Genomic DNA, 23141 nt, shown 5'->3' with positions numbered 1-23141 from the left:
ACTGAGCGAGCGGTCCTCCGCTGAAGGCCCAAGTCAGGCTGGCTTTTGCCAAATCCAAAGAAACTGCCACACTAGCGGATCTGCAAGAGCAGACCAAGTAATGGGGCCCAGGACAAGACCCTGTGGATGCTAAAGTTTTACTGGGAGAATGGTGTCCTGTACAGTTAACCCAAGAATACTGAGGCAAGGGCCAACCAGAGAATGGTTGTGCCTCTGTGCCGCAGGAGGAACCTGCTGGACCTGTGCTTGCAGTGTTTCTTCTACGGGTCACTTAGGCATGACCAAAACAGCTGACTGGTTGTCTGCCCATTTTTACTGGTTTTAGATGGGTGTAAATATCAAGGAATTGGGACACTCCTGCCATACTTGCCAAGCATCAGGTATGTCAGGCAGGGCACCAAAGGTCCCCTTGGTTCAACTAGCAGAGGTTGGGCAGCCTTTCAAGAGGATTGGCATGTTCATTGTTGGTCCTTTGAATGCCCAAACCAACTCTGAAACAGTGCTGTTGAGAAATAGCAACGGCTCTGTTAGGGTAATTCTCATGTGGGGTTCCCTAAAGAGGTAATGTCTGACGGGCTCCAACTTCATATCTGCATATATGAAGGGGAAATGGGGCGAGTGTGGAGTTGCTTACATATTCTATGCATCTTTCCATCCCCAAAACCTTTGGGCTTGTTGAGAGATTCAACATGTCCCTGAAAGGCATGATTGGTGGCTTTGAAGAGCCGCTGATGAGAAAATGGGATATTCTCCTGCCATGCCTACCTCTCGCCTACTGGCAGGGTTCACAAAATGCCACAGGGTTAACTCTTTCAGCTTCTGTTCGTTCATCCCGTTGGGGTAACCAAAGTCTCGTGTGAGAAGTCCTTTTCCAAGCATAGTGGATTATGTGCTTGGGTTTATATTCTAATGTTGTCCGAATTCACAAGCTAGGCACTGCCAAGTGCATCAGTATCTTTGACCTCACAGGAGATTACAGGCAGGTTGGCCTGACTGACAAAGTAAAGGAGAGGTCCACATTCTCCACACAAGTAGGGCATTACCATTTTGCTGTTATGCCCTCTGGGTTAAACAATGCCCCTGCCAGCTTTTTAGAAGATGGTGAAGCGGGTCCGTTTGTGTCTAGAAAGGTCAGCGTTGTGTGAGTAAATGACGTTGCTGTCTTCAGTCATACCTGAGAAGACAGTTTATCCCACCTCCTACAGGTGCTACAGTCCATGCATAATGCTTGCTCAACCATCAAAGCTTAAAATTGTTAGATAGCAGAGCAAGGTACTGTGAGTTACCACATCAAGTGTGTGGCAGTAAGAAAATGCCTCTTCAGGCAAAAGTGCAAGTTGCAGCGGATTCCTTACACTCTACTCGGGTGCATGACATTCTAGGCCCGATTGGGTACTACAGATCTTTTATCAAGGGGTGTGGGATTAATGCCATTACTTTTAATTCAGACCTTGATGTTTTATGCGTATTATGGGCAGGAATTTCATTCAGGTAGCCACCTTTGAATTTGGACTTGGAGCAGTGTTGGCGCAGCTAAACTCAGGGTATTGAGCAACCATTGCTTCTACATTAGCAGGTGGCTGACCAAGCAAGAGCGCCACTGGGTCACCATTGAAAAAGAGGCCTTTGCATTGGTCGGCATGCAAGTTGAAAGATTACATTTTTGAGTCACATTTTATAATCCAAACTAAACACAGACCTCTAAGGTGGTCAATGGCCATTGTGGTAAATCAGACATAGAAGACTGACAAGTAGACATGTTTCCACAAGCTTTATGAAGGAATTGAAAACTTCAACCCCATTGCTATGATGAAAATAATAAAATGGTACTTGTCAGGATTTCGCACATAAATTCTGTCCTCTATCAAAACCTATTCTAACCTATGTTCTATCCTGCCACTAATAATGTAAATGGAATAAACGTCTGCTTAAATAACCTGGCTTCAGTTGGCTGGTTTCTGCCCTCCACCCACTTGTATCTTTCGTTTTCTTTCTCTCAGGCATGGCCTGCTGATGGAGTTCAAATCTGGGTCGTTTCAGTCTTTCTCATTTGCTATGGTATGCAGTTCGGGGTCCCTGGGCAAGTGATTGTATCAGATAACAGTTCATCTCTTATTTGGTCTTGCAAACTGCCTACTAGTTGTCTTTTAGCCACTCAATGGTTATCTGGCCCTCCAGGCCTTCTGTGACTGGATAGCATCCACCCCCCCTCAACGGTACCTCTGCTTCTCAGCCCCTCACCAGCTATTCGACTTCTCGGTTCAAAACAAGGGGGGTTCTGGGAATCACTCTACCAGCACCAACACAGCCCATTGACCTGTTCTTGGGTGGATGGTTCCTGGGAGAGACTCTACCAAGTCTTTAGCTTACTGTCCCTTTCACAGAGGAGAAATGGCCCTTCATATCAGTCTTTGTCCTACCCAGGGGCAGTCCAGCACCGAAATGCTAGGCAATTCTCCTCTGAACAAGAGTACCAACAGCAACCCCATAAACATGTTTCAGCCTTGTTGGGCATCAGTGAGGTGGAGCTGTGCCTCTCTAAGAACAGTGAGCAAGGGGTCCACTTCTGGATTCCCCTGATAACTTATGGTGAGACCCAAAGTTACTTAATGTGCAAAACAAAGGGGGTTCTGGCAATCCCTCTACCAGCACAAACACAGCCCATTGACCTGTTCTTGGGTGGATGGCCCCTGGGAGAGACTCTACCAAGTCTTTAGCTCACTGTCATTTTCACAGAGGAGAAATGTCCCTGCATATCAGTCTTTGTCCTGCCCAGGTTCGTCTACTTCTCCGGGTTGCTTCCGCCCCATTGTGTGGTATTCTCTCTGACCGCCCCTTGTAGGCTTTGCACTTTATCAAACAGGCGTGGGGTATGGAGAGGGTCACCCCGGTTCCTCTGCTTGGCGACTTCCGTAGTCTCTTGATACAAAACCAGTGGGTCTGAGCTTTCCCAGCTCCAGGCCCTTCGGTCGGGAGCAGCATTCTGCGGACTTCACCTCTACCGGGATCCCTGCTGACAGCAAGGAGCCGGCTGACTCTTCCTTCTCCCAGTACAGGTTCTCCTCCCTTTTGTGGCTGTTCAGCCAAGTGGACTTTCTCTCTTTCTTTCTTTCTCTCTTTCTTTCTTTCTCTCTTTCTTTCTCTCTTTCACAGAGCCCTATGTTAAACCTTTGTAACAGAAGGGAAAGTTGATTGGTTATTGTCCACCCACAGTGATTGTAACCATTGCAGGTTAGTAACCACACCTGCTGGTCTTGCAGGGCCCTGCACATTACTATCTTGATCAGTTCCTAGGTATGCAGTTATCAGTGAGAAATCTGGGTATGAGGTAGGTATGAATAGATCCCTGATTGTAGTCTCCTTGTCCCCTAACGGGCCAGGGTGGTTACCCCGAGTGGGATCCTGCTTGCCCTGTCCACTAGGGAGGGTATTGTGTAGCGGGCTCACCCGTAGAGAGAAGGGAAGAATTTGCCTGGATTCGTCATACCATGCAGGGAAAAAATCCCAAATTGGTGCGTTGGACCTTAGTCCTACGGTTCTAAACATGGATATCCATCATAAACCTGGATTACTGAACTGCAATGCAGTTGGCGTCAGTAGGAGGAGTCGGACTCTAAGCACCAACTGCTCAACCTTTTTGCTGGGGGCCGGGGGAAGTTCGGCCATGACGGAATGACCATCTGTGAGGGCGGTATAGCCTGATTTGGGTTATATATTGCATTAAATGATGCTGGTAATTCTACTTCTAAGCAGGGGGCTTCGTTGATGAAACCCCCTTTCATAAAGGGCACCCCGCTTGAAGCATAATGTGCTCATGTGATTCAGCAGGGTTGTTTCCTGACTTCCCCAGCCTTGCTTGCAGTAGCAGCAGAGCAGGTTGAAAAGGTCACATGCATTCCTGGGTACAGCCTGCTGCAGCCAAGCTCCAGACAAGCGGGGTGGTCGGAAGAGGAAGTGAGATGGCCTTTATAGTCCATCCACCAAAGAATAACCATGTCTCAAAAGGTCCTGGTGGCACGATAAACTTTGAAGATGAGCCCTGCCTGTTTTGGCAGTATGGCTATTGAAACCCTACACTTGTACAACTACAAAAGAATGGGGTGTCCTATAGTTGCCAACCTGTACCAGATACTTATCCATGGCAGAATTATGTAGATTAACTTAGTCTGGCATGGATTCCACAAAGGCAACCATGGGTGGAATTCAGGAAGCTTGCCTCCTTTTTGCTATTTCTTAAAATAGATTTATTTTGTCCCAAGACAGGAAATACCCAGAGGGAATAAGCTTGAATGGGCATTCCAAGAAATGCCTACCGGGAGACAATAGGTAGTCGCAACAGGGTGATGATGGCCAAAGTCTTTCAAGTTATGCAGATGGGAAGGGGTTTGAGTTAGTTGTGTGGAGGAGAGTTCAGTCCACCAGAGGGTTGATTGATTTTGTTTATTTATAGAGCGCTTTATACCAAGGCGCTGTACAATGGAACAACTCATACAGTGAACAACAATAAACAATGTGAGCAAAATTACATAATGAATCATTCGACAGCAAAACAGTGCAAAAAGCAATTAACAGGGGGAGGGGGGAAGTGGAGATGAAGTAGGAATGGTGTGGGGGAACAGAGAAGGATACAACAAGTGAAGAATAGGAAGGTGGGAGAATGAGAAGGGAGTGGGTTCCATAATCTTGGTTCTTGCTGGGTCTTTTCAAACGTCCTGCCCCTTCCTTGCAGACACGGCAATCTAGCTAAGATGTCAGAAAGCAAAGGCCACTTGTTAGCAGCATAGAATGGACTCCTGGAAACATTCTTGCTTTCGACCAATCCACTTGAGCCTTCTGCCTTTTTATAAACCTGTCTTTAGTGTATTCATCTTTGGACTGCAAGGCAAGCAGTCACTGGAACTCTTTTGGAATGCAGCCTAGTCCAAAGATTTCTACCAACGGCATGAATACGAAAGGCTCCAATGGAGAGGCAAGCTCTACTCCCTACCCATCCGAAGAGCACACTTGGTGAGACCAGTTGATTGGACTAAGCCTACTGCAACTGAGACACTGGCACCAAGGACTCTGTTCACTGGAGGTGAACCCTGCAAGTGTGCTCTGCAACTCTTCTGTCTGGGAGGTGTAAAAAGAAAAAAACTCTTGGGCATGTGTGGATCCTGGATCGGGTCTCCCCGGCACTAAGAAGTCAAGGGACAGCTGTTGCATCCCCACGTGAATGAGTTTTGACTACTGCAGTGTGCATTTTCGAGCTGCCATAAGCAGCAGGAGCTGCCTTGGACACACTCTGCTTTCTGATCTGTTGTCGAGCGGCTGTCTCGACCCATAATGTGCTGTACTCCACCACCTTTGAGCTGATTGCTGCCGAAGCACCAGGACTTGTAGTTGGAACACGTCAATCTGACCGTTCTGATTTGAAACCCTGACTCTGCCCTCTCCTGTGCTCCGCCTGATCGAGCTGATCGATGCAAGAGAGCTCTCTCCTGTGCTTCGCCTAAATGAGTAGATGGCTGCAAGAAACAGCACCTGTTGGTCTGCTTTCATCCGCCTCAACCGATCTCAACACCCATGATCTAGTGGGAACCACCGAAAATGCCTACTTGACCCGGTAAAAGCACCAAGAAGCTGGGCTAGTCGCTGTTGAGCACCAAGGATTAGAATTAAAGGTACTGCGAGTGGTCATGGCCTCACTTTGTGTGCCTTAGTGACCGTTCAGTCCCCACTTGTGTAGCCTTTTGATTGCATTGCCGCTTAACTTTACCTGTTCTGCACACCAGTCTTCACCCAGTGTGCCCCCTTTGCTCTCCAAAGTGTACATTCTGTTTCCTTCGTAAGGGTGATTGTTTAGGGATTTTCTTGAGAGTTGTGTCCATTTTTGGTATAGTTTAGTGTGATTTAAGGTACCCAATTTATTTAGAATGTTCATTGGGCATTCATTTATGATGGATTCTTTGTACTAATGCTGTTTAGTTTGATATTGTTGCTGGTGCTCATCCCCTTTGAAGAGTATAGCCTGCCCTTGGTCCACACTACAAATAAAGCAAATGAGGTATACCATTGCGTTGTGCCTTGTTTAACTTTGATTGGCATCACTGTTGGTTTGATAGAAGTGTGAGGCTGAGTAGCCGGTTTCAGCCACTACTCATCCCTGTACTTCTCATTGGCGAAGCAGTCCTTTCTTCACAAAAGCACACATTGTGTTCAAGTTTCCTTTCTCTAAAGTAACTTTTGTTCCTTTCAAATGTGTTCAGGTGCACTATCTGGCTCTTAGCTTTAACCACGATACTTCCTTTTTTGAGACCATGTAAGCAAAATTATGGGCCTCATGGTTTACGCCGTGTTCTTTGATGCATCTTTTTGTTAGCTTCCTCTCTACCTCATTTCAGAAATTAACTAATAAAGGTCATACATCTTCACAGAATTCTTGCCAAAAGGCTTCGTCCTTAGTACCTGGTATTGCCGGGGCTGAAAAGGTAAGGGGGAGGGTTGTCCAGCCCCCTCCACATTCTAGCTAATGTGATGCCTTGTCTCTCTGTTTGAATGGTCCAGTTCCTTGTTATCGAGGGGGTGAGGATTGAGGGTTAGGCCCTCTTCGCTTCAGTTTAAGATCAGAGGGGAGAGCAACTGGCACCATTTCTCTGTTGACCACCAGGTCCTAGTATCTGGTGCTTAAGGAACACCAAAGGTCCATTGCTGCGTTCAGCACTGGCAAAGCCAACAGTTGCTCAGTGAAGCCCCGCGTTATGAAATGGAAGCCCTGAACCAGGTGCCTTCATCCCTGAATTTATGAAACCAGTCAGTCTGTCTGAAGTTCTGCTTGCTTTCCTAGGGCTTGGAAGAGTTGCGTTCTACCCGCATCCTCCTGGAGGGTGGACAAACTTATTTCATTAATTCTTTCCAGTCATGGCTCTGGAAACTTTGTGGGCATCTTCCTTGCTCTGCAAAGACCTGGTCACTGTGCTTTTGCTTTTCTTCACAAAGGAAAAAGGTCTGTGCCTGCGACCGAAGTCTGATCTGTGTGCTTCCCTTGTGCTTGATGCCACCTGTGGTGTTGGCTGTTAATCAGCAGAACCTCAAATATATGATTAAATCTGAATCTACTTATAAATGATTACAATACTAATGTATCACCCTGCAAACTATTATCTGAAAGACTTTAATCCCCATGCGACTAGCTTAATGAAAATAACTAGAAAAATAAAACCTATCCTAAATCCAAAACAGAGGATATTAACCTGCAGCCAATAGACCTAAAATGTTGAATTAAAATAAATCTAGGCTGCTTTACAATAGCCAATTCTATTCAGGAATGCATTTTTTTCACTACGGTATTGTCATTTGACTTTCAAATATAAAAATGGCTCTATTAATAGTCATATATCATTTTCTTTTTTTAACGTTTGATAATTTATTAGATCAGTAAATCAGCAAGTAGTACCAGAACAGGTAAACCAATTTTTAAACAATTATATACGCATGAAGTATTATAACTATTACAATTGATAAAACAAGTTAAACCAAATGAGATAAATGAGCTTCTTATTACTGAGTAAAAAATGAAGACAAAACGGGGGTGGGGGACAGACCAGTATAAATGCAAAGATACAAGACAGAAGACATTAGGGGAGGATAGGGCAGGGATAACCATGACTAAGAGTTGATAGTATTTAGTCCAAGATTGTTGAGGTATTGAATAAACACATTCAATTTTTGTTAAATTTGTGCAAACAGTCAAAAGAAGAAGCATGGCATTTTTCAATCCAGTGAGTGTAGCAAATAGAATTCCACCAGATATTATAAGAACAATTAAATTCTTCCAGTTACAAGTGATGTTGTGAAACGCAATACTGATAAACTAATTAAAAGAGTATGGGATTCAACCTTTCGTATGGCTGGATTGACAATAGAACCAATCTAAGGTTAGAGGGCGACAACTGAAAAATGAAAGATCAGTTGCTTGCATGATCAAATCTTAGTCCAAAAAGCATATAAATATTTGCATTTAAAAATTAAATGAAGAAAATCAGCATTTGGTTTATGACATGACCAACAATTTTTGGATGATTTATCCACTACTTTGGCAATACGTAAGGGTGTGAGAATATCACAGTGAAAAATTAAAAAGTAGGTTTGGGTAAGATTGGCAGCAACGGACGTGGAATGACACATTTTCCAAATTTGGATCCATATATCTGTGGCAGGTTGAACGTTCCAGTCATTCTCCCAATGTCTAATAATGCTTAGATTTAAAGGGTTTGTAGGTGGGGGGATCATTTAGGAACGCATATAGCTTGGCGGCACTAATAGAATTATTGCTAATTAAGAAAGTCAGAAAAGTAAAAGGGGATTTTTGGGTCAATGTAGGTAGGGATTTAGTTCTTGATTTGATAAGAGATGTGTGAAATTGGAGATCCAATTCAGGGATATTATATTGTTGACACATCTGTGTAAAGGGGATTTCTTTGGAATTGTGAAAAAGTTGTTTGACACAATTTGATGCCTGATGATTGCCATCTCTAGATGATACTGAGATTGGATTTGGTGGAATTTTGGTAATTGAACCAGAGAAAGATGTCGCCTAAATTGGTTTTGGAGAGAGAATTGGTAAGGAGGTTATTCCATATGGATTTAAAAAGGTGTAGCAAAGGAAATTAAGTAATATTGGGCCAAGAGGATCTCATTAAGGAGAGGGAAAGCGGGAACCCACAAAGGAGCATTTTCGAGGCAGGTTTCATAATGTTTAAAGATAGTTGATTGCTTTAGGATAAAGGCTTTATGGTACGATTGGAAATTAGTGAATTTAACTCCACCTAAAAGTTTTGAAAGTCTTCACTTATTAATAGCAATGCGCAGCACTTTGATTCCATAATTTAAGAAGAGTCACTTTTTTTGTAAAATGAAGTGTGAATTGCTGTGGGAATCCTAGATAGAGGATCATGGGGAATAATCATCATCTTATTAATATCAAGGCATTCCCACCAGGATAAGAAAAGAGGTGGCCATCTCGAGATCATTTCTGTAACTTTTTCAACTAAGAGGTTAGTGTTGAGATTAATAGTGGTGTGAATATCTTTAGCTATGTGAAGCCCAAGATATTTAATATGCACTGGTTTCCATGACATGCCAAATAGGGGTATTGGCTGAAATACATTAATTAGTGAGGGGCATGACCTCAGATTTATCAAAATGTAATTTGTATCCAGAGACAATAGAAAGGTTATTAATGGTAGTTGTTGGATGGAGTGGAATGATTAGAAAGATAGAGTAGGAAGTCATCTGCATAAGGAGACAGTTTTATTTCTATATTATTAATGAAGATACCTTTTGATGTTGGTATTTGTTCTGATGCTTTGTTGGAGGGGTTGTAAGGCAAGGTTAAATAGTAGAGGAGAAAGGGGACTGCCTTGACTGATGCCTCTTTTTATTTTGAAAGCGGTGGAGAGAGAGCGTTGTTAAGAATTTGAGTGGTAGGAGATGAGTATAGGACTTTTGCCAGGTTAATAAAGTAAGGAGGAAAGCCATGCCAAATTAAGGATTGGCACATAAAAGACCAAGAGACACGGTCAGAGGCTTTCTCGGCGCAGAGGGCCAGGGTGGCTAAGGGGTCATCAGGATTTGAGAGCGCATTAAATGAGTCTATTAGGTGAAGCGTGTCGGTCTTTGATAAAACCAGATTGGTCAGAGTGTATACGCTTGGGAAGATATTGCTCTAGGCGTTTTGCTAGAATTTTGGCAAATTTGAGTCCGAATTGATAAGGGAGATGGGTCTGTAGTTTTATATAAGGGGGGGATCTTTATCTGGTTTGGGAAATAGTATGAGAAGGGTCTCACCAAAGGAACCAGGGCTTAGACCAATTTCAACAAAGTATGAACATAAATGTAGAGGTTTTGGTGCAATGGAGTTGATTAATGTTTTGTAAAAATCTGCGGTAAACCCGTCCGGGCCTGGGGTCTTATTGGGTTTGAGGTCCAATTTGGCAAGTTTCATTTCTGTTAGGGAAATAGATGTGTCCAGGCAAGAAAGGACTACAGGATTTAAGGGATTTCTTTTGTTTATTTTGAAGAAAGAATGTATGTCAGAAGCATTAATAGAGGGATCCGAGCAATATAGGTTGGAATAAAAATCAAAGGCATCATTTATATCTTTTGGCTTGGTTAACCGGTTACCATCGGGGAAAGGATTTCGGTAATACGGGATTTCTTTTCTTTTTTAGGTAGGCAGCTAACATTTTTCCAGCTTTGTTAGATCCACTGTATAAATTAGTTCTAGATCGAAGTATCGAATTAGCAGCTCTGTCGGTTCATAGTTTATTAAATTCAATATGTTTGGTCATGAAAGCTTTCATAGTATTAGGATCCGGGTTAGGCTAGTAGGACTGTACCAGATGCTTGATTGAGGTTAACAAAGCATTGTGAGTTCTGATTTCCGTTTTTTAATGGTGACCAATTGAATTATGAACCCACGAAGGGTGGCTTTGAAAGCATCCCAGTTGTTAGTCATAGAGGTATGATCAGGGCCATTCATGATAAACTATTTCGTTTTCTCGGCGAAGGAGGAGAAACAAATTAAATCTCCATCTTGGAGAAAGTTTAGAAATTGATAACCTTTCTAGATTAGTGGAAACAGGTGCATGATCAGAAATAGCGATGGGGCCAATTTCAGAATTCAAAATGGTGGAAGTTAGTGAAGAATTAACACAAATAGTCAGGTCTAGAAAAGGATTGATGGGGAGGGGAATAAATTGTATAATCTTTTGTATCTGGATGACAGAAGCGCCAGGAATCAACTAAGTTAAGGTTTTGTAATATGTTTAGGAAACTATTTCGGGATTTGGTGTTGATGAAATTCAAGGCAGATTTGTGGTCAAGGGCAAAGTCAAAAACCTGACTCATATCTCAACAATGAGTCTATCTGAACTCTTCTATGAGGGTTATGAAATGAAATTAGACCAAAAAAGGTGGTTGGGCATGTTAGGGCCATAAACATTGATTATAGTTAGCGGTAGGTTGTTAATGGTTGCATCTACAATGATCCACCGGCCTTCCGGGTCATTTTCTTCATTAATCAGTGAAAAGTTTAGGTGTTTATTAATCAATATAAAAACTCCACCTTTCCTATTCATAGCATTGGAGAAGAGTCTATGACTGACCCATGAGGCTCTGATATTGAGGTTTTCACTATCCGAACTCCAATGAGTCTCTTTGAGACAAACCATATCGGGTTTAAACTTGGCAAATTGGGAGATTATCTTGCTATATTTTATAGGATGAGTCAGCCCTTTAAAGTTCCAAGTAACAAACTTAATAGACGTTTGCAATGATAAGAAAAATAATGGCAAAAGCAAATAAACGCAGTGAAAAATAAAACTGTAACATAATGCAATGAAAGAGATTACGTCTAAATCTGTGTCCAACAAATCAAGTTCTTGCTAGACAAGGTATAATCCCGAAGAATCAAGCATTCTGTCGAGTTTTTTAAAGAATTTAAGGCAGTTAAAGACTTTATCTCATTTAATAGTTGAATGTCCGGCCTTACTGGTTTACGAGAACACTACTTTCGAAATCTAATGCAATTCTCAAGGATGCGCTCGTCTGATGAAATTTGGAGCGTCCCAATCACGAGTAACAGAACTGTTATACATATTGCACTAACTCAATTTACCAAAACTATTTTACCTAATGTCCACTGAGTGGAGGGAAAATGAGAACCATCAACCATATGAATGTTCTATAATAGATTCTGTTTAATGTAATAATAGTTTTAAATTTCTAAAATTGTGTGATTATGTAAATGAAGTTTTAATTTATGTTATGTTTTAACAGTCTTTCTATTACGGTTTACATTTTGGAATGGTTTATTTCTATTATGTTGTATCTATTTGTATTATGTTGTAACTAAAAATGTAATTTTGAAAGGTTGAATTTTTCAGCCAAATCAAATAAAAAAATAAATAAAGTGATTTTAACAAATGCAATACATCATAAGAATAAAAATTCCTATATATTGTGACAACAGAGTACAAAGGGAGGAACAAGAGGAAGGGGACATGATAAGAGAAGGAGAAACATCTGAGAATAGACGGGATGAGTAAAATAGATGATATAAGAATAAGTAATGGCAAAAAGAATACAGTAGGGATAGTTTGAAAATGTAAGAGTATCATGGGGGATACCAGAGTACACAGACGGATAAGCACGGACAAAGAGAAGCAGAGAGCATGAGAAGAGTTTAACGCCAAAGTCGAATGAGCATGAATAAGTAGAATGGCCAATAGAGCTATTATGTGATGAACCAAATGGTTAGACAATGGATAAATTGTAGATCGGACATGGAGAAGATGAAGTGCAGCCCGCGCATAGACTCAGTCTAGTTTGTAAGTTGAAAGGGAAGAATCTGTGGATTTGGTGGGAGATCTCGATTGGTCTCTCGGATGAGTTGAGCTAGACCGAGCATCAGATGGAATTGAAGAAACTGATCTGCTGCGCTTAGGTGTGTATTTAATGTGTTGGTTCTTAGGTTTCCTGAACGAAGGTGAATGAAGCAGAGAATTTGGCTTGGAATTGTTGGGCGCGGGATTCAGGGAGGTTGTATCCATCGGTGAAGTTTGAAGAGCTTGAAGTAGATTAAAGAGATCATTTGGGTCTGTGCATTATTTGGTAGGTCTGTCTGGAATGGTAATGATCATCCTTGCAGGATCCAGAGCATTTCTGATGTTAAGGGACTTCGAGAGGTTTCATGTCCAGGAATCTTTTCCTCTTGGCTCGGGTGATCTTGGAAAAGTTTGGGGAGATGAAGATTTTGTTACCTTGGAAAAGGATGGGGTAATTTTTTTCCTGGCCGTTAGTAGGACTTGGCACGCTTGTTGATGTCTCAAAAAGCAAGCAATGAAGGGCCTTGGCGAAGTATTGTTGTTGAAGCGGGGCCAAATCTGTGAGCAGACTGCAGTTCCAAATGTGGTGAGAAGGTGATGTCTAGGGTGGAGGGGGTACATTTGGGAAGAAAGTTAATGGGGTCATCACCTTCTGTTTTTTTCCAGGATCCCGTAGAAGCGAAGGTTGTCTCTACGGGTTCTGTCTTCCAATTCTGTGACTTCGCGTTCCGGTTGTACGAGTCTGAATTGCATGTATTCGAGGCCCTCCACCCTATCTTTTACAATACCAACTCTTTCTTCCACTTCATCGAATGTCTTAATATTTTTAAAACATTTAAGCTCTTCTTGTATACAGGAGGAGCGGTAATCCAATGTAGAAATAGGAGCGAATATTGCCAAGCACCTCCTAGAATTTTTTTCTAAGCAGGAATTAAATGATGCATTGTCAGGTAAAAGCGTCGTTTTAGTAGGACCAGCCATGTTTAAAGGCAAAAGATTGCAGTTGTGTGTTGGTTATTGAGTAAAATCAAAAGGAAACCCAAATGAAATATGGAGGGCAATAAGCAGTTCAGCCACCGGGAATCAGTAGCGAGTAGGCTGTGTTGCATTGATTAAGCCTGGAGGTAACGTGATTAATGGGCCGGGCTACGTGAGGGGAGCTTCTGTGTCAGAGGAAGCAAGTAGAGTGTTCCCACGGTTGTATTAACAAAATGCTGTATGAGCAATGCACAGTAAAAGCAAGAAGCAGTTAATGTATTACTGTGCGTACGTGGCCAGGAAAACAAGTGATTGCTTCAGTCAAAACTGTAAAAAAGTAACATAGATGATGCAGGGCCCACCGTCGAGGCAGAGCACTATAAATGCCAATGCAGAAGACATACAGTCGGAAGTAGGAAAGCCTCTTCTTAAGTTTCCCAGCGACGGGTATCTCATTAAGGAACGGAAAAAATGCCAAAGCGATAGGTTTCTGAGGAGACGTGAGCAGCACACATACCCAACACAGAGTCGCCAGCGACACGGTAAGATTTACAGCAGCAGAATTCACGGAAAGGCTGCAAGAATTATGTTGTGCTACCTGACCACAATAACCAGTAGTATTTTTGAATAAATGTAGGCCGAACTAGATACCCATATTGATAGAATGTTTTCTCCACTCTCGGAGCTCTGCGACTATACGGCCATCTCCGTTGCCCACGCCCCCGTCATATATCATTTTCAATAAAATAAAAATCTAGTAGATGCTATAAAGTGGGACATTTACTGTATTCCGGACAAGGGCCTGGTTGGTCATTAATTTTCAATCTAAATCCGTGGTCGACATTTGGATTTGTTGATCAGGAGCAAAAAGCTCCGGAGGATCAGACATCACCCTTTAGGCAGGAGCTACATCTGGGGAACCAGGAGCTAGTACATAGTGTGCAGCAAATCTAACTTGTGCGCAAGATGCAAACTACCTTTTTTCTGATGTATAATATAGGAATTTGCTTTAAATGTTTGTCAGGTGTCCTTTATTTTTTTTTAATACAAATTCCCTAACCCTCAGTTAATTTTACATAGATTTGTTAATACAGCACAACTTGTATAGTGAGTCAAAAGTAGCTGCGGGTAGCTGCTGGTTTCAAGCTAGCCAGGCTCCCCTTGACTTTAACCAAGAGCTTAATAGCTTCCAGCTCTTAGCAATTTCGAATCCTGTAAATTAAGGTGTATAATGAATACACGTTGCAAAACGCACTGCATTAGTGTTGCATGGCATGTTTGTTGGCACAAGTTGGCCTGTGGACTCAAAAGTCGCTCCTGGTACGTTTTGATGTCTAGTTCTAATAGTTGCTGACCAGAACACATTATGTGTCATCAACACAAAGTGTGCCTTTCTACTTAATTAATCTTCTTGGTATGTTATGTGGCTACACTCCTTTTGCCTGCAGTTTTAGACTACTAGCGAGAGATCACATTGATCAAATCTTAGTCCAAAAAGCATATAAATATTTGCATTTAAAAATTAAATGAAGAAAATCAGCATTTGGTTTATGACATGACCGTTGTACATTGAGGTTTTACAGCTCCTTTCTCCAAATTGTAGTGTTTGCGCTAAGGTTATTATGTTTCTGTACCGTCTGCTTTGGAGGGAGGATGGCTGACTTTACTTTTTGTCACAATCTGCTTTCCAGGTCAGGGTCCGAGCAAAAAAGCTGCCAAACACAGGGCTGCTGAAGTCGCTTTGAAACAGTTAAAAGCAGCAAACATGTTGGAGGAATTGACAGAGGAGAAAAGGTAATGGGCAGGGCAGATGTGGCATGGTTGATGTTGAGATGGATTTCTAGAATATGGCCTGATGGTAAGGTTTTAGGAGGCCACCCTAGTTTTCTTAAATTAAAAAAAAACGTTTTTCTTAACAAACCAGAACAAAACACCAAACAGACAGGAAATCGCTGTATCCATACACTTCCATGAAGTATATTCTGTAGTCTAGCCCACCTGCTGCAGCAGCAGCAACCAGTCCCTCCCTACTCAAAAGTCTGTTAGGGGGTGCATGTTCCTTCACAAGCACAGGACTTCCCCCTCCCACCCCCACCTTCCAGTTTATGCATTCAGGTGGGCTCCCCTGAATCCGTAGTGAACATTGTCTGTGTGTGGGCATTCCAGGCTTCCACTTCTATATTTTTCTCATGCATCCCTATCTGCAGCACCCTGTGCCATACTGCGGTCTCAGCCAGTGACCAGCGCTTTAAATCCGCCCACCAAGCCTCAACAAAGGGTCCCTCCATTGATTTCTGGGCGTCACAATTATTACAGTGCTGTCAACAGAACTCTGGGGGGCCATGACTGCGTTGGGATCCCTCACTTTTATCCACTACCCCCTGCCAGAACTTCACAATCGCCAGACAGGTCCAGAACATGTGCATCATGTCCGCCACCATGCAGGCACACTTTGAGCAAGTCTTATCCCCCCCCCCCACCTACCTATCCTCGTCTTCCTGTGTCAGGGTTAGGTACCCCCTATGCGTAACCTACAATTGAGTGAGCTTGAACCTGGGGTTTCTTGAGGCCCACTTGGTGTATAGCAGTGCTCTTTTGCATTCCATATCTGTGAAAACTCTTCCCCAGATCCACCTGTCAGCTCAAGAATAGGTTGTGCAGTCTGGAAACCAGTTGGCCCACTTCATATACGGAATACATCGTGTCTAGTACTGTTAACTTTCTTGCCCTCCTGGACACCCAGCCATCTCTCTTCTATCCTCCCGACCATTACCAGGTATAGTAGAAATTGGCCTTCGTGTATGCAATGATCACTAACAAGAGTCAGGAAGTCTACCATCCTGGTATCTAGCAGTAGGTCGCCCACCATGGCGATCCCCTTGAATTCCCAATGTCTTCTGAACTGTTCCACAGCCCCCTGCTGTTCCACGAAAAACCCCAATAAGTGGGGACATACAGGGAAAAGGGGGTTGGTGGTGCCCAGGAGTTTCCACACCCTGCGCCACATGTTTATGCCGAGCGTCAACATTCCAGAGGTCTGCAGTAGTGCAGTACCTCGTACCCATAACACTTTCTTCAAAAAGTATCACCTCAGCATTGGTTGCAGCAGCGAGGTGTCTTGTGAAGCCTCATGTCCCAGCCAATTCACCACAAATTGCAGTTGCCCTGCTAAATAGTACAACTCAGAATGGGGTACCCGAATTCCGCCGCTGCTGTAGTCCCTATGCAAAATGCATGAGGATAGTTCTGTTTCTCCCCCCCCCCCCCCCAGGCCACCATAAAAAGGTCGGGCCACCATGTCCAGTGACCGGAAAAATCTTCCAGGTATGTTATAAGGTATATTGATAAAATGAAATGAGACACAGGAGTGCAATCATTTTTAGCAGTCCACTCTACCAGCATCCCCAGGGGTAGTTTCCCCTAAAACCTCATGGAATTGACTACGCCATCCAAGGCTTTCTGAGTATTCTGTCTGTGCAGCGCAGCACACATGAACGCCCAGATATCGGAAGGTGTTGACTGTCCACTGCAAGTCCAGATCAGGCAGCTGTTCGTGGGAAGCCCCCGGAGTTACGTCAGCAGCAACAAACAGGATTTCTCCCGGTTGACCCTAATACCTGAAAACATGGCAAGCCAATCCATTATGTCCATTCGGTACCATAGTTTGGTCTCAGGTTGATTCACGTACAGCAACAGATCTGCATACAGTGCAACCAAGTGCACCACCCTGTCTAACACAATACCTGCCTCTGCATAGTCTGTTCTGAGAAAGGCAGCCAATGGCTCCAGCGCAAGGATGAACAGCTTTGGGGACAACGGTCCAACCTGCTTAGTGCCCTTGTGTACCTCCCACGCCGCGTAGATCTGCCTACCGGTTTTCACCCTATCCTTGGGTGCAGTGTAAATCGGCTGTACCCAGCGCAGGAAACTGGCTCCAATCGCAAAACGCTTGAGGGTCCCCAGCAGCCAGTCCCATCGGACCTAGTCATAGGCCTTGACCGCGTCCAAGGAGGCTACTGTGCAATCTATCCTGAGGTGGTTGGTGCTGTCTGTGACATGATGCTTCCTTCACAAGTTCCATGAAGTACTACTCCCCGGGACATAAACAGTGTAGTGTGGACATAAACAGTGTTAGCCAGCATGGACCAAGCTTCCTTTCACTGCCTTGAGTCTATTCGCTAGTACCGCCGTGAGGATTTTGCAGTCCTGATTAACCATGAAGGGAGGCCTATATGAGCTGCAACTCAGTGGGGATTTTCCAGGTTTAAGGATAGGCACTATGGTGGATTCTCTCAGGCTTCTGGGCAATACACCAAGCTCAAATGCCTCTACAAAAACCTTCAGGAACCTGGGCGCTAATATGTCGGCATATGCTTTGTGAAATTCACCATGAAGTCCGTCCAGACCCGGGGTTTTAGCGGTTGAAAGATCCACTATTACTGCACTGATTTCATCTAGCGTCAGCGCAGCATCAAGTATGTCCGCCTGCTCCCCGTCCAACCTGGGTAAATCTTACTGAGTTAGGGCTTCACCTATGTCTCAGTCACCCGTTGCTATGAACTCTTGAGTATAAAGATTCATATCTCGAAAGAAAACCTTGTTGATCTCACACCGTGTCCCAACTATGGGACCACTCTTGCTTGTGATAGCACATATAATGTCCCTCGTCTCCTCCCTTCTGCGTAGCCATGCCAACAGTCACAATGGTTTAGCCCCCTCCACTTGTACTCTGTGTATACTTAGCAAAATCCAGTCTGCCCAACCTTTCCCATTCCGCAATGCATTTCTGGCGCACCCCAGTAAGCCTCCCAAACTCCCCACCTGACTCCCCCCTCAGCGCACTCCTCCCATGCAATGGAGTCCTTGGTGGCCGTTAGACCCTGCATTATGTCTCTTCTAAGACTGCCCATCTTCCCAATCACTACTCCCTACTTTCTCCCCCCATCCCCCATGCGCCTGCGCCATGACTACCTTGAAGGCATCCCACAAGGTGCCAGCCCTTGCGACACTGCCTGTGTTAATGTCGAAGTACTCCCCTATCTTATCTTCTAAATAACTATTGAAGTCTGCATCCTGTAGGGCCTCTGCCCTCGCTCACTAAGTAGGTATCGGAGGTCTGCGCGAGGCTCCCTGTCATGTAGTTATCAACGAGCGTGGTCAGAGAGAACCTTAGCCTTGTAGTATATAGCCTCAAACCCACCCACAGTGTTTCCCTGTGAAAAAATTATCCATGCGCGTATGTACTCCGTGGGGAGCCTAAAAATGTGAATAGTTGCGCGTCTCCCCATGTATATTTCCCTATTTTCCAGTTGCCCATGTGCCAAGACCATTCTACTCTCACCATCCTTTTTAAACTCCAATAATTGAAAGGAGACTGAGGGTGCCACCCAAATAAGAACACCTTTGGCGTATGCCGAAAAAAGGAGAGCCATACAGTTTACCGCCCCATTTCTTTGCGAACGTGACCATAAGGTCTGTTTCCTGAAGTAGCGCAACTTGTATCCCCATCCTGATCAAGTACGCATGCACCCTCAGCCTTTTGATTTAGTTGTTTAGTCCCCTTACATTCCAAGTGACTATCCCGCGGCCATCCGTTCTTGCCATGCAAGGTTCCACCAGGGCCCTCCTCATCCCACAGCCCGCCTACTTGTCTCCCATTCACCTTCCCCAGGTTGCCCCCAACCAGTAGGAAGCGTACTTATATCTACACACCGCCTGTCATTGTCACTTCGATCTTGTTTCCACCTGTCAACACACAAAATACGCCTCCCCAACAAAGGGTGTTGAAAACTCTGCCCCTGGGACCATGGGGGTAACTCAACAACCCCCCCCCCTGTCCAAACAGACCAGCAGCAGCTTGCCCGCTCAGGCCCAGCTGCCTCTCCCATACCCACCTCCCCATCTCCGGGTAACGTGCACCAGCTCGATGCCATGAAACTAGCATCCTAATTTACAACAGGGTGTGTGTGGCAGCTGCCCGCAGTAGCAACCATCAGGGCACCAGTTTTATGTCCCACCTGTTTGACCTGCACCCGCAGTCTGTTTGCATATCTACCGCGCTTTTTCATACAGACTGTAGTGGGGAGTCAAAGCCAGGAGATGGCATCCTTGATGTGCTGCAGCACTTCCAGAATATAACTCGTTGTTGCCTCTGCCCGGGAGCTGCAGTAATCCTTGCGCATCCATCCAGGAGTGAGCCTCTGCCGTGTTTTCGAAGAACTGCGATCTTCCATTGTGTATGATTATCAGTTTGGCTGGATAGATCAGCATGTATCATAAGTGTGCCCGCTCTTTGGTAGGCCCAAACATTGCTCTGCATCGCTGGACTAAAGCTGTATAATCTGGGTATATTGCCAGCCCTCTGGAGATAGTTGCCCCCTCCCTGGAGAAGGCAAAGATCCTTTCCCTATCTTTATAGTTCATACACTTTGTTATCAGCAGTCTCGAGGGGTCGCCTGGTGGGGGTTTCCTTGACAGCGATCTATGCACTCTTTCTACAGTGTATCCTTCTGTCAGCGGGCCTGGAGCCACCTCCTGGAGGAACCCATTTTCAACATGGGCTGTGGGATCTCTGCCTTCTCCTTCGGGGAGGCCAAGAATTCTGACATTGTTCCTGCGGGCCCCTCCCTCTGCGTCTTCCGAGCGGTATTCCAGGACTTTCACTCGGTCAATCAAGTATGCTACCTGTGTGTGAGTGCTGGCAATGCTATTCTTATAATCTTGCACTCGCAGTTCACAGTGCCCAGGCGATCTGCCAGCGTTTTCACGTCCTGCCACAATAGGCCAACATCCACAATGACTGCTATTGCTGCCAGGATGGGGCGTTTCTCCTGTGGAGCCACCTTCAACGAGGTAGCTACTTCCCCAGTTAGCTCCTGCTACATTGTATTGCCCCCAGCTTTGTGCACGAGTCTCCATGACCCTCTGTCTGGCCTTCCCCTTACGCTTCTTGTCCAGCATCCAGAGTCTTTGTCTGAGCCTGGCCAGTGAAGGCTGCTGAAACAGCATGGCTACCTCTATGCCACCACTGTTCAATTCCAGCAAGGGAGGCACCCCAGACCTTGAGCTGTCCCTTGTGGCGATGAGGGTATTCCACTGCCTCTCCCTGTGACGGCCCCGCACAGACAGCCGTTATGTTGGATGTTAGCCACCCGCCCTGCGTGACATGGGGGTGTTACAGCTCAGAGATCGCCTTTGGTCTGCTAGGCTAGCCGACCCATCACTCTCTCTTCTACCTGCAAACCCCCTGGGTCAATCCCAATTCATCCTTCTCTAACTTTGTTGCCTCTGCCTCTCATGCCTGCAGGGAGGGCACCCTCCTGTTCCGCCCGCCCACCACACCGGTCTCCTCAGGTGCGGGTGCTGGGCAGTGACCACTTCTGTCCCTCCAGCCTCCCTCGTGCAACAATGTGGCAGGCCTTCACCAGCGCAGCCCCTCAGCTGCCGACTTGCGCAGGCCCAACTTCAGGATGCTGCCGGGACTATGACACTGATACGCACCCTGGTGGGGTCCTTTACAGCATCTGGGGGCTCATGGTCCGCCGCTTGTTCAGTAGTCCGGGTCTGCTGGGTGCACCTGCGCCACTGCGTCATTCCAAATGCAAGGAAATCCATCAGAGCTCGAGCAGGCAGCCCAGCCTCCCGGTGGGGTCACCCTTGTGTAAATTCAGCCACAGCGTCTCATCATCCAGGGGTGAGGGCAAATCATGCCATCCGTCCCGCAGAGCAGGCTCGTCTGCCTTGCCCACTCCTCCAGGAGATTTATGTTGCAGCACTGCAGTCCGCGCTGTCCCTCTGGATCGATCCGCAACATCTCTCTTCCAGCCCAGCGGCTCAGTCCGCCGCACCGCTAGCTCTGCTGTCACACTTGGAGTAAGATCAAGGCTCTTCTGATCACAGGGGAGCCCTTCCCAGTAACGTAGATCAGTCTCCTGGCTCTGACGCAGTTCACTGCAGAGCAGCAACTGCCATCTTGGATGCCTCAGGCTCAGCTTTTAACCGCTGTGTTTTCTCCCAGCTGCTGTGGTCCAATAATAGCACCACCACAGTACTAATCCAGACAACGGCGGACCCCCACTTCCTTTCATAGTCAGGAAAAATCGGGCATTTCAAGCTATCCTCTCTGGATCATGCAGGAACTCCACAGATAAGCCGCCTCACTGCATAGCAGCTTAGCCACGCCCCAGGTTATTCGGAGGCCAGGCTAGTTATGATGAACCGGTGCTCTGAGAGGTTAGCCAAAACCCAATCAAGGTATCTGGACGAGCTGTCAAGGCTTTGTTTCAGGAGATTGTGAGTGGGTGGGGGCCCTCGTTGAGTCCACACAGAATAGCACACAATTCGATTCAGATACTTACAATTTATTTTTTGTCTTTAGAACAAACAGTACTACCTGCTGGTTTCATTTTTCTATCACACAGTACTCTATAATACAAATACATACAATCACCCTTAGGTTCACTATGTAGACCTCAAATAACTTCATTAAGCAATGCAGGTAAGTAATTTAGATACAATAAAATGATGGGAACCAATCGCAAGTACAATAATCTAACTTTAGCCTAGTGCCCAAAAGTCGCAGTCAAGAGTTCTTGTTACAAGGATGCAATGGGCTTGTGGTGGTGATTAGCTTCAAACGAATTAAAAGTTCAATAACAATTTACCCAAGTTCTCTCCTTTCTTCCAATCCCAAGGCTACCTCCGGTGTTGTATACCCCACCCAGGTTCGACGACCAATTGTGAGTCGACGGGAGACAAATGAACTTGTTAACAATGTTATCCTATAGAGAATAGGGGTGGGACAGGCACACTGATTCTTACCCCCCCCTGACTCTGATTTTCTCAGATGGCTCTGTGGATTGTTTGGGGTCGCTGAGGGCTTGAACTTCCGCCCTTTGTTTCCGGTGAGAGGTGATCAGGAGTTGCGGGTTCGAGTATTCTTTCGTCCAGGTGCAAATGCCAAATGCAACCTCTGTTGGTGAAAAAATGCAGAATCCAACAATGTCTCCTTAGGACACTTCACTGGATTAATGAAGGCGAGTTCCAGCGATGATTGCGGTTTGCAGGCGACCTTCCAGTTGCAATCAAGAGTTGCTCCAGGACAGGTTCCCTTGAAGATGGGAAGTTGGAATTTGGGTAGAAAACGACTTGCGGCACATGCTGGTGACCAACAACATCCAGACTCTATCGCAGAACGGTGACGCTTCTGGCGAGGTAGCCCACGAGAGAGCTTGTCAGTCCACCAAGCAGTCCAGGGACACTTCCGAAGGGTCTTCGGAGATCAGGCAGAGGAGCAGGGTTTCAATAAGTCAGGCACTGGAAGAGATGCTGGGCCACTTCAGGAGTTGTCTTTGTATCTTCAGTGGTCTGCTCTTCTTTGAGGGCTTCTAGGCTCCAGCGTAGAACTGAAGAATCCTCCACTTATCCAAAATCTGAGCTAAAGGCAAGTCCAAGCCCACCAATTGTAAGGATCTGCACCTCTCAACCAGCTAGTAGTTGTTGTCCAATCGAGGAAGACTACTGGTTTTACATCTGCCCTAGAAGCAGACTTTCCGACACTAAGGATGTGGACTGGGACTAGACTGTCCCAGCCCCATTCCTGGGCCACACACACACAAAGGCTTCCCAGCCTAGTATAATTTGTCCACTACTATCGGGACTACCTTCTTATCTGAGAGATACTACTCACATTATAATATCATTGAAAGATCTGGATTGGCAAACAGATTATTTGTTGGCAACTTTAGATGTTGGCACATTGTATACCCCTATTCGACATTAGCTTGCAATTGACTA

General features: G+C 45.2%; 1 protein-coding gene across 2 annotated transcripts in view; it reads left to right on the top strand.

The window, feature by feature from the left end:
• TARBP2 (TARBP2 subunit of RISC loading complex) overlaps window positions 1–23141 on the top strand; it is a 178749-nt gene that overhangs the window by 105308 nt on the left and 50300 nt on the right. For both annotated transcript variants that reach the window (XM_069653283.1, XM_069653284.1), the window contains exon 3: window positions 15038–15140. In XM_069653283.1, coding sequence (XP_069509384.1) covers window positions 15038–15140 — 103 coding nt within the window. The remainder of the gene's footprint in view (window positions 1–15037; window positions 15141–23141) is intronic.

The sequence above is a fragment of the Ambystoma mexicanum genome, chromosome 3q (genome assembly GCF_040938575.1).
Source record: "Ambystoma mexicanum isolate Mex_15411 chromosome 3q, UKY_AmexF1_1, whole genome shotgun sequence".
Taxonomy (NCBI): Eukaryota; Metazoa; Chordata; class Amphibia; order Caudata; family Ambystomatidae; genus Ambystoma; species Ambystoma mexicanum.
This window is presented reverse-complemented; position numbering and strand designations above follow the sequence as displayed.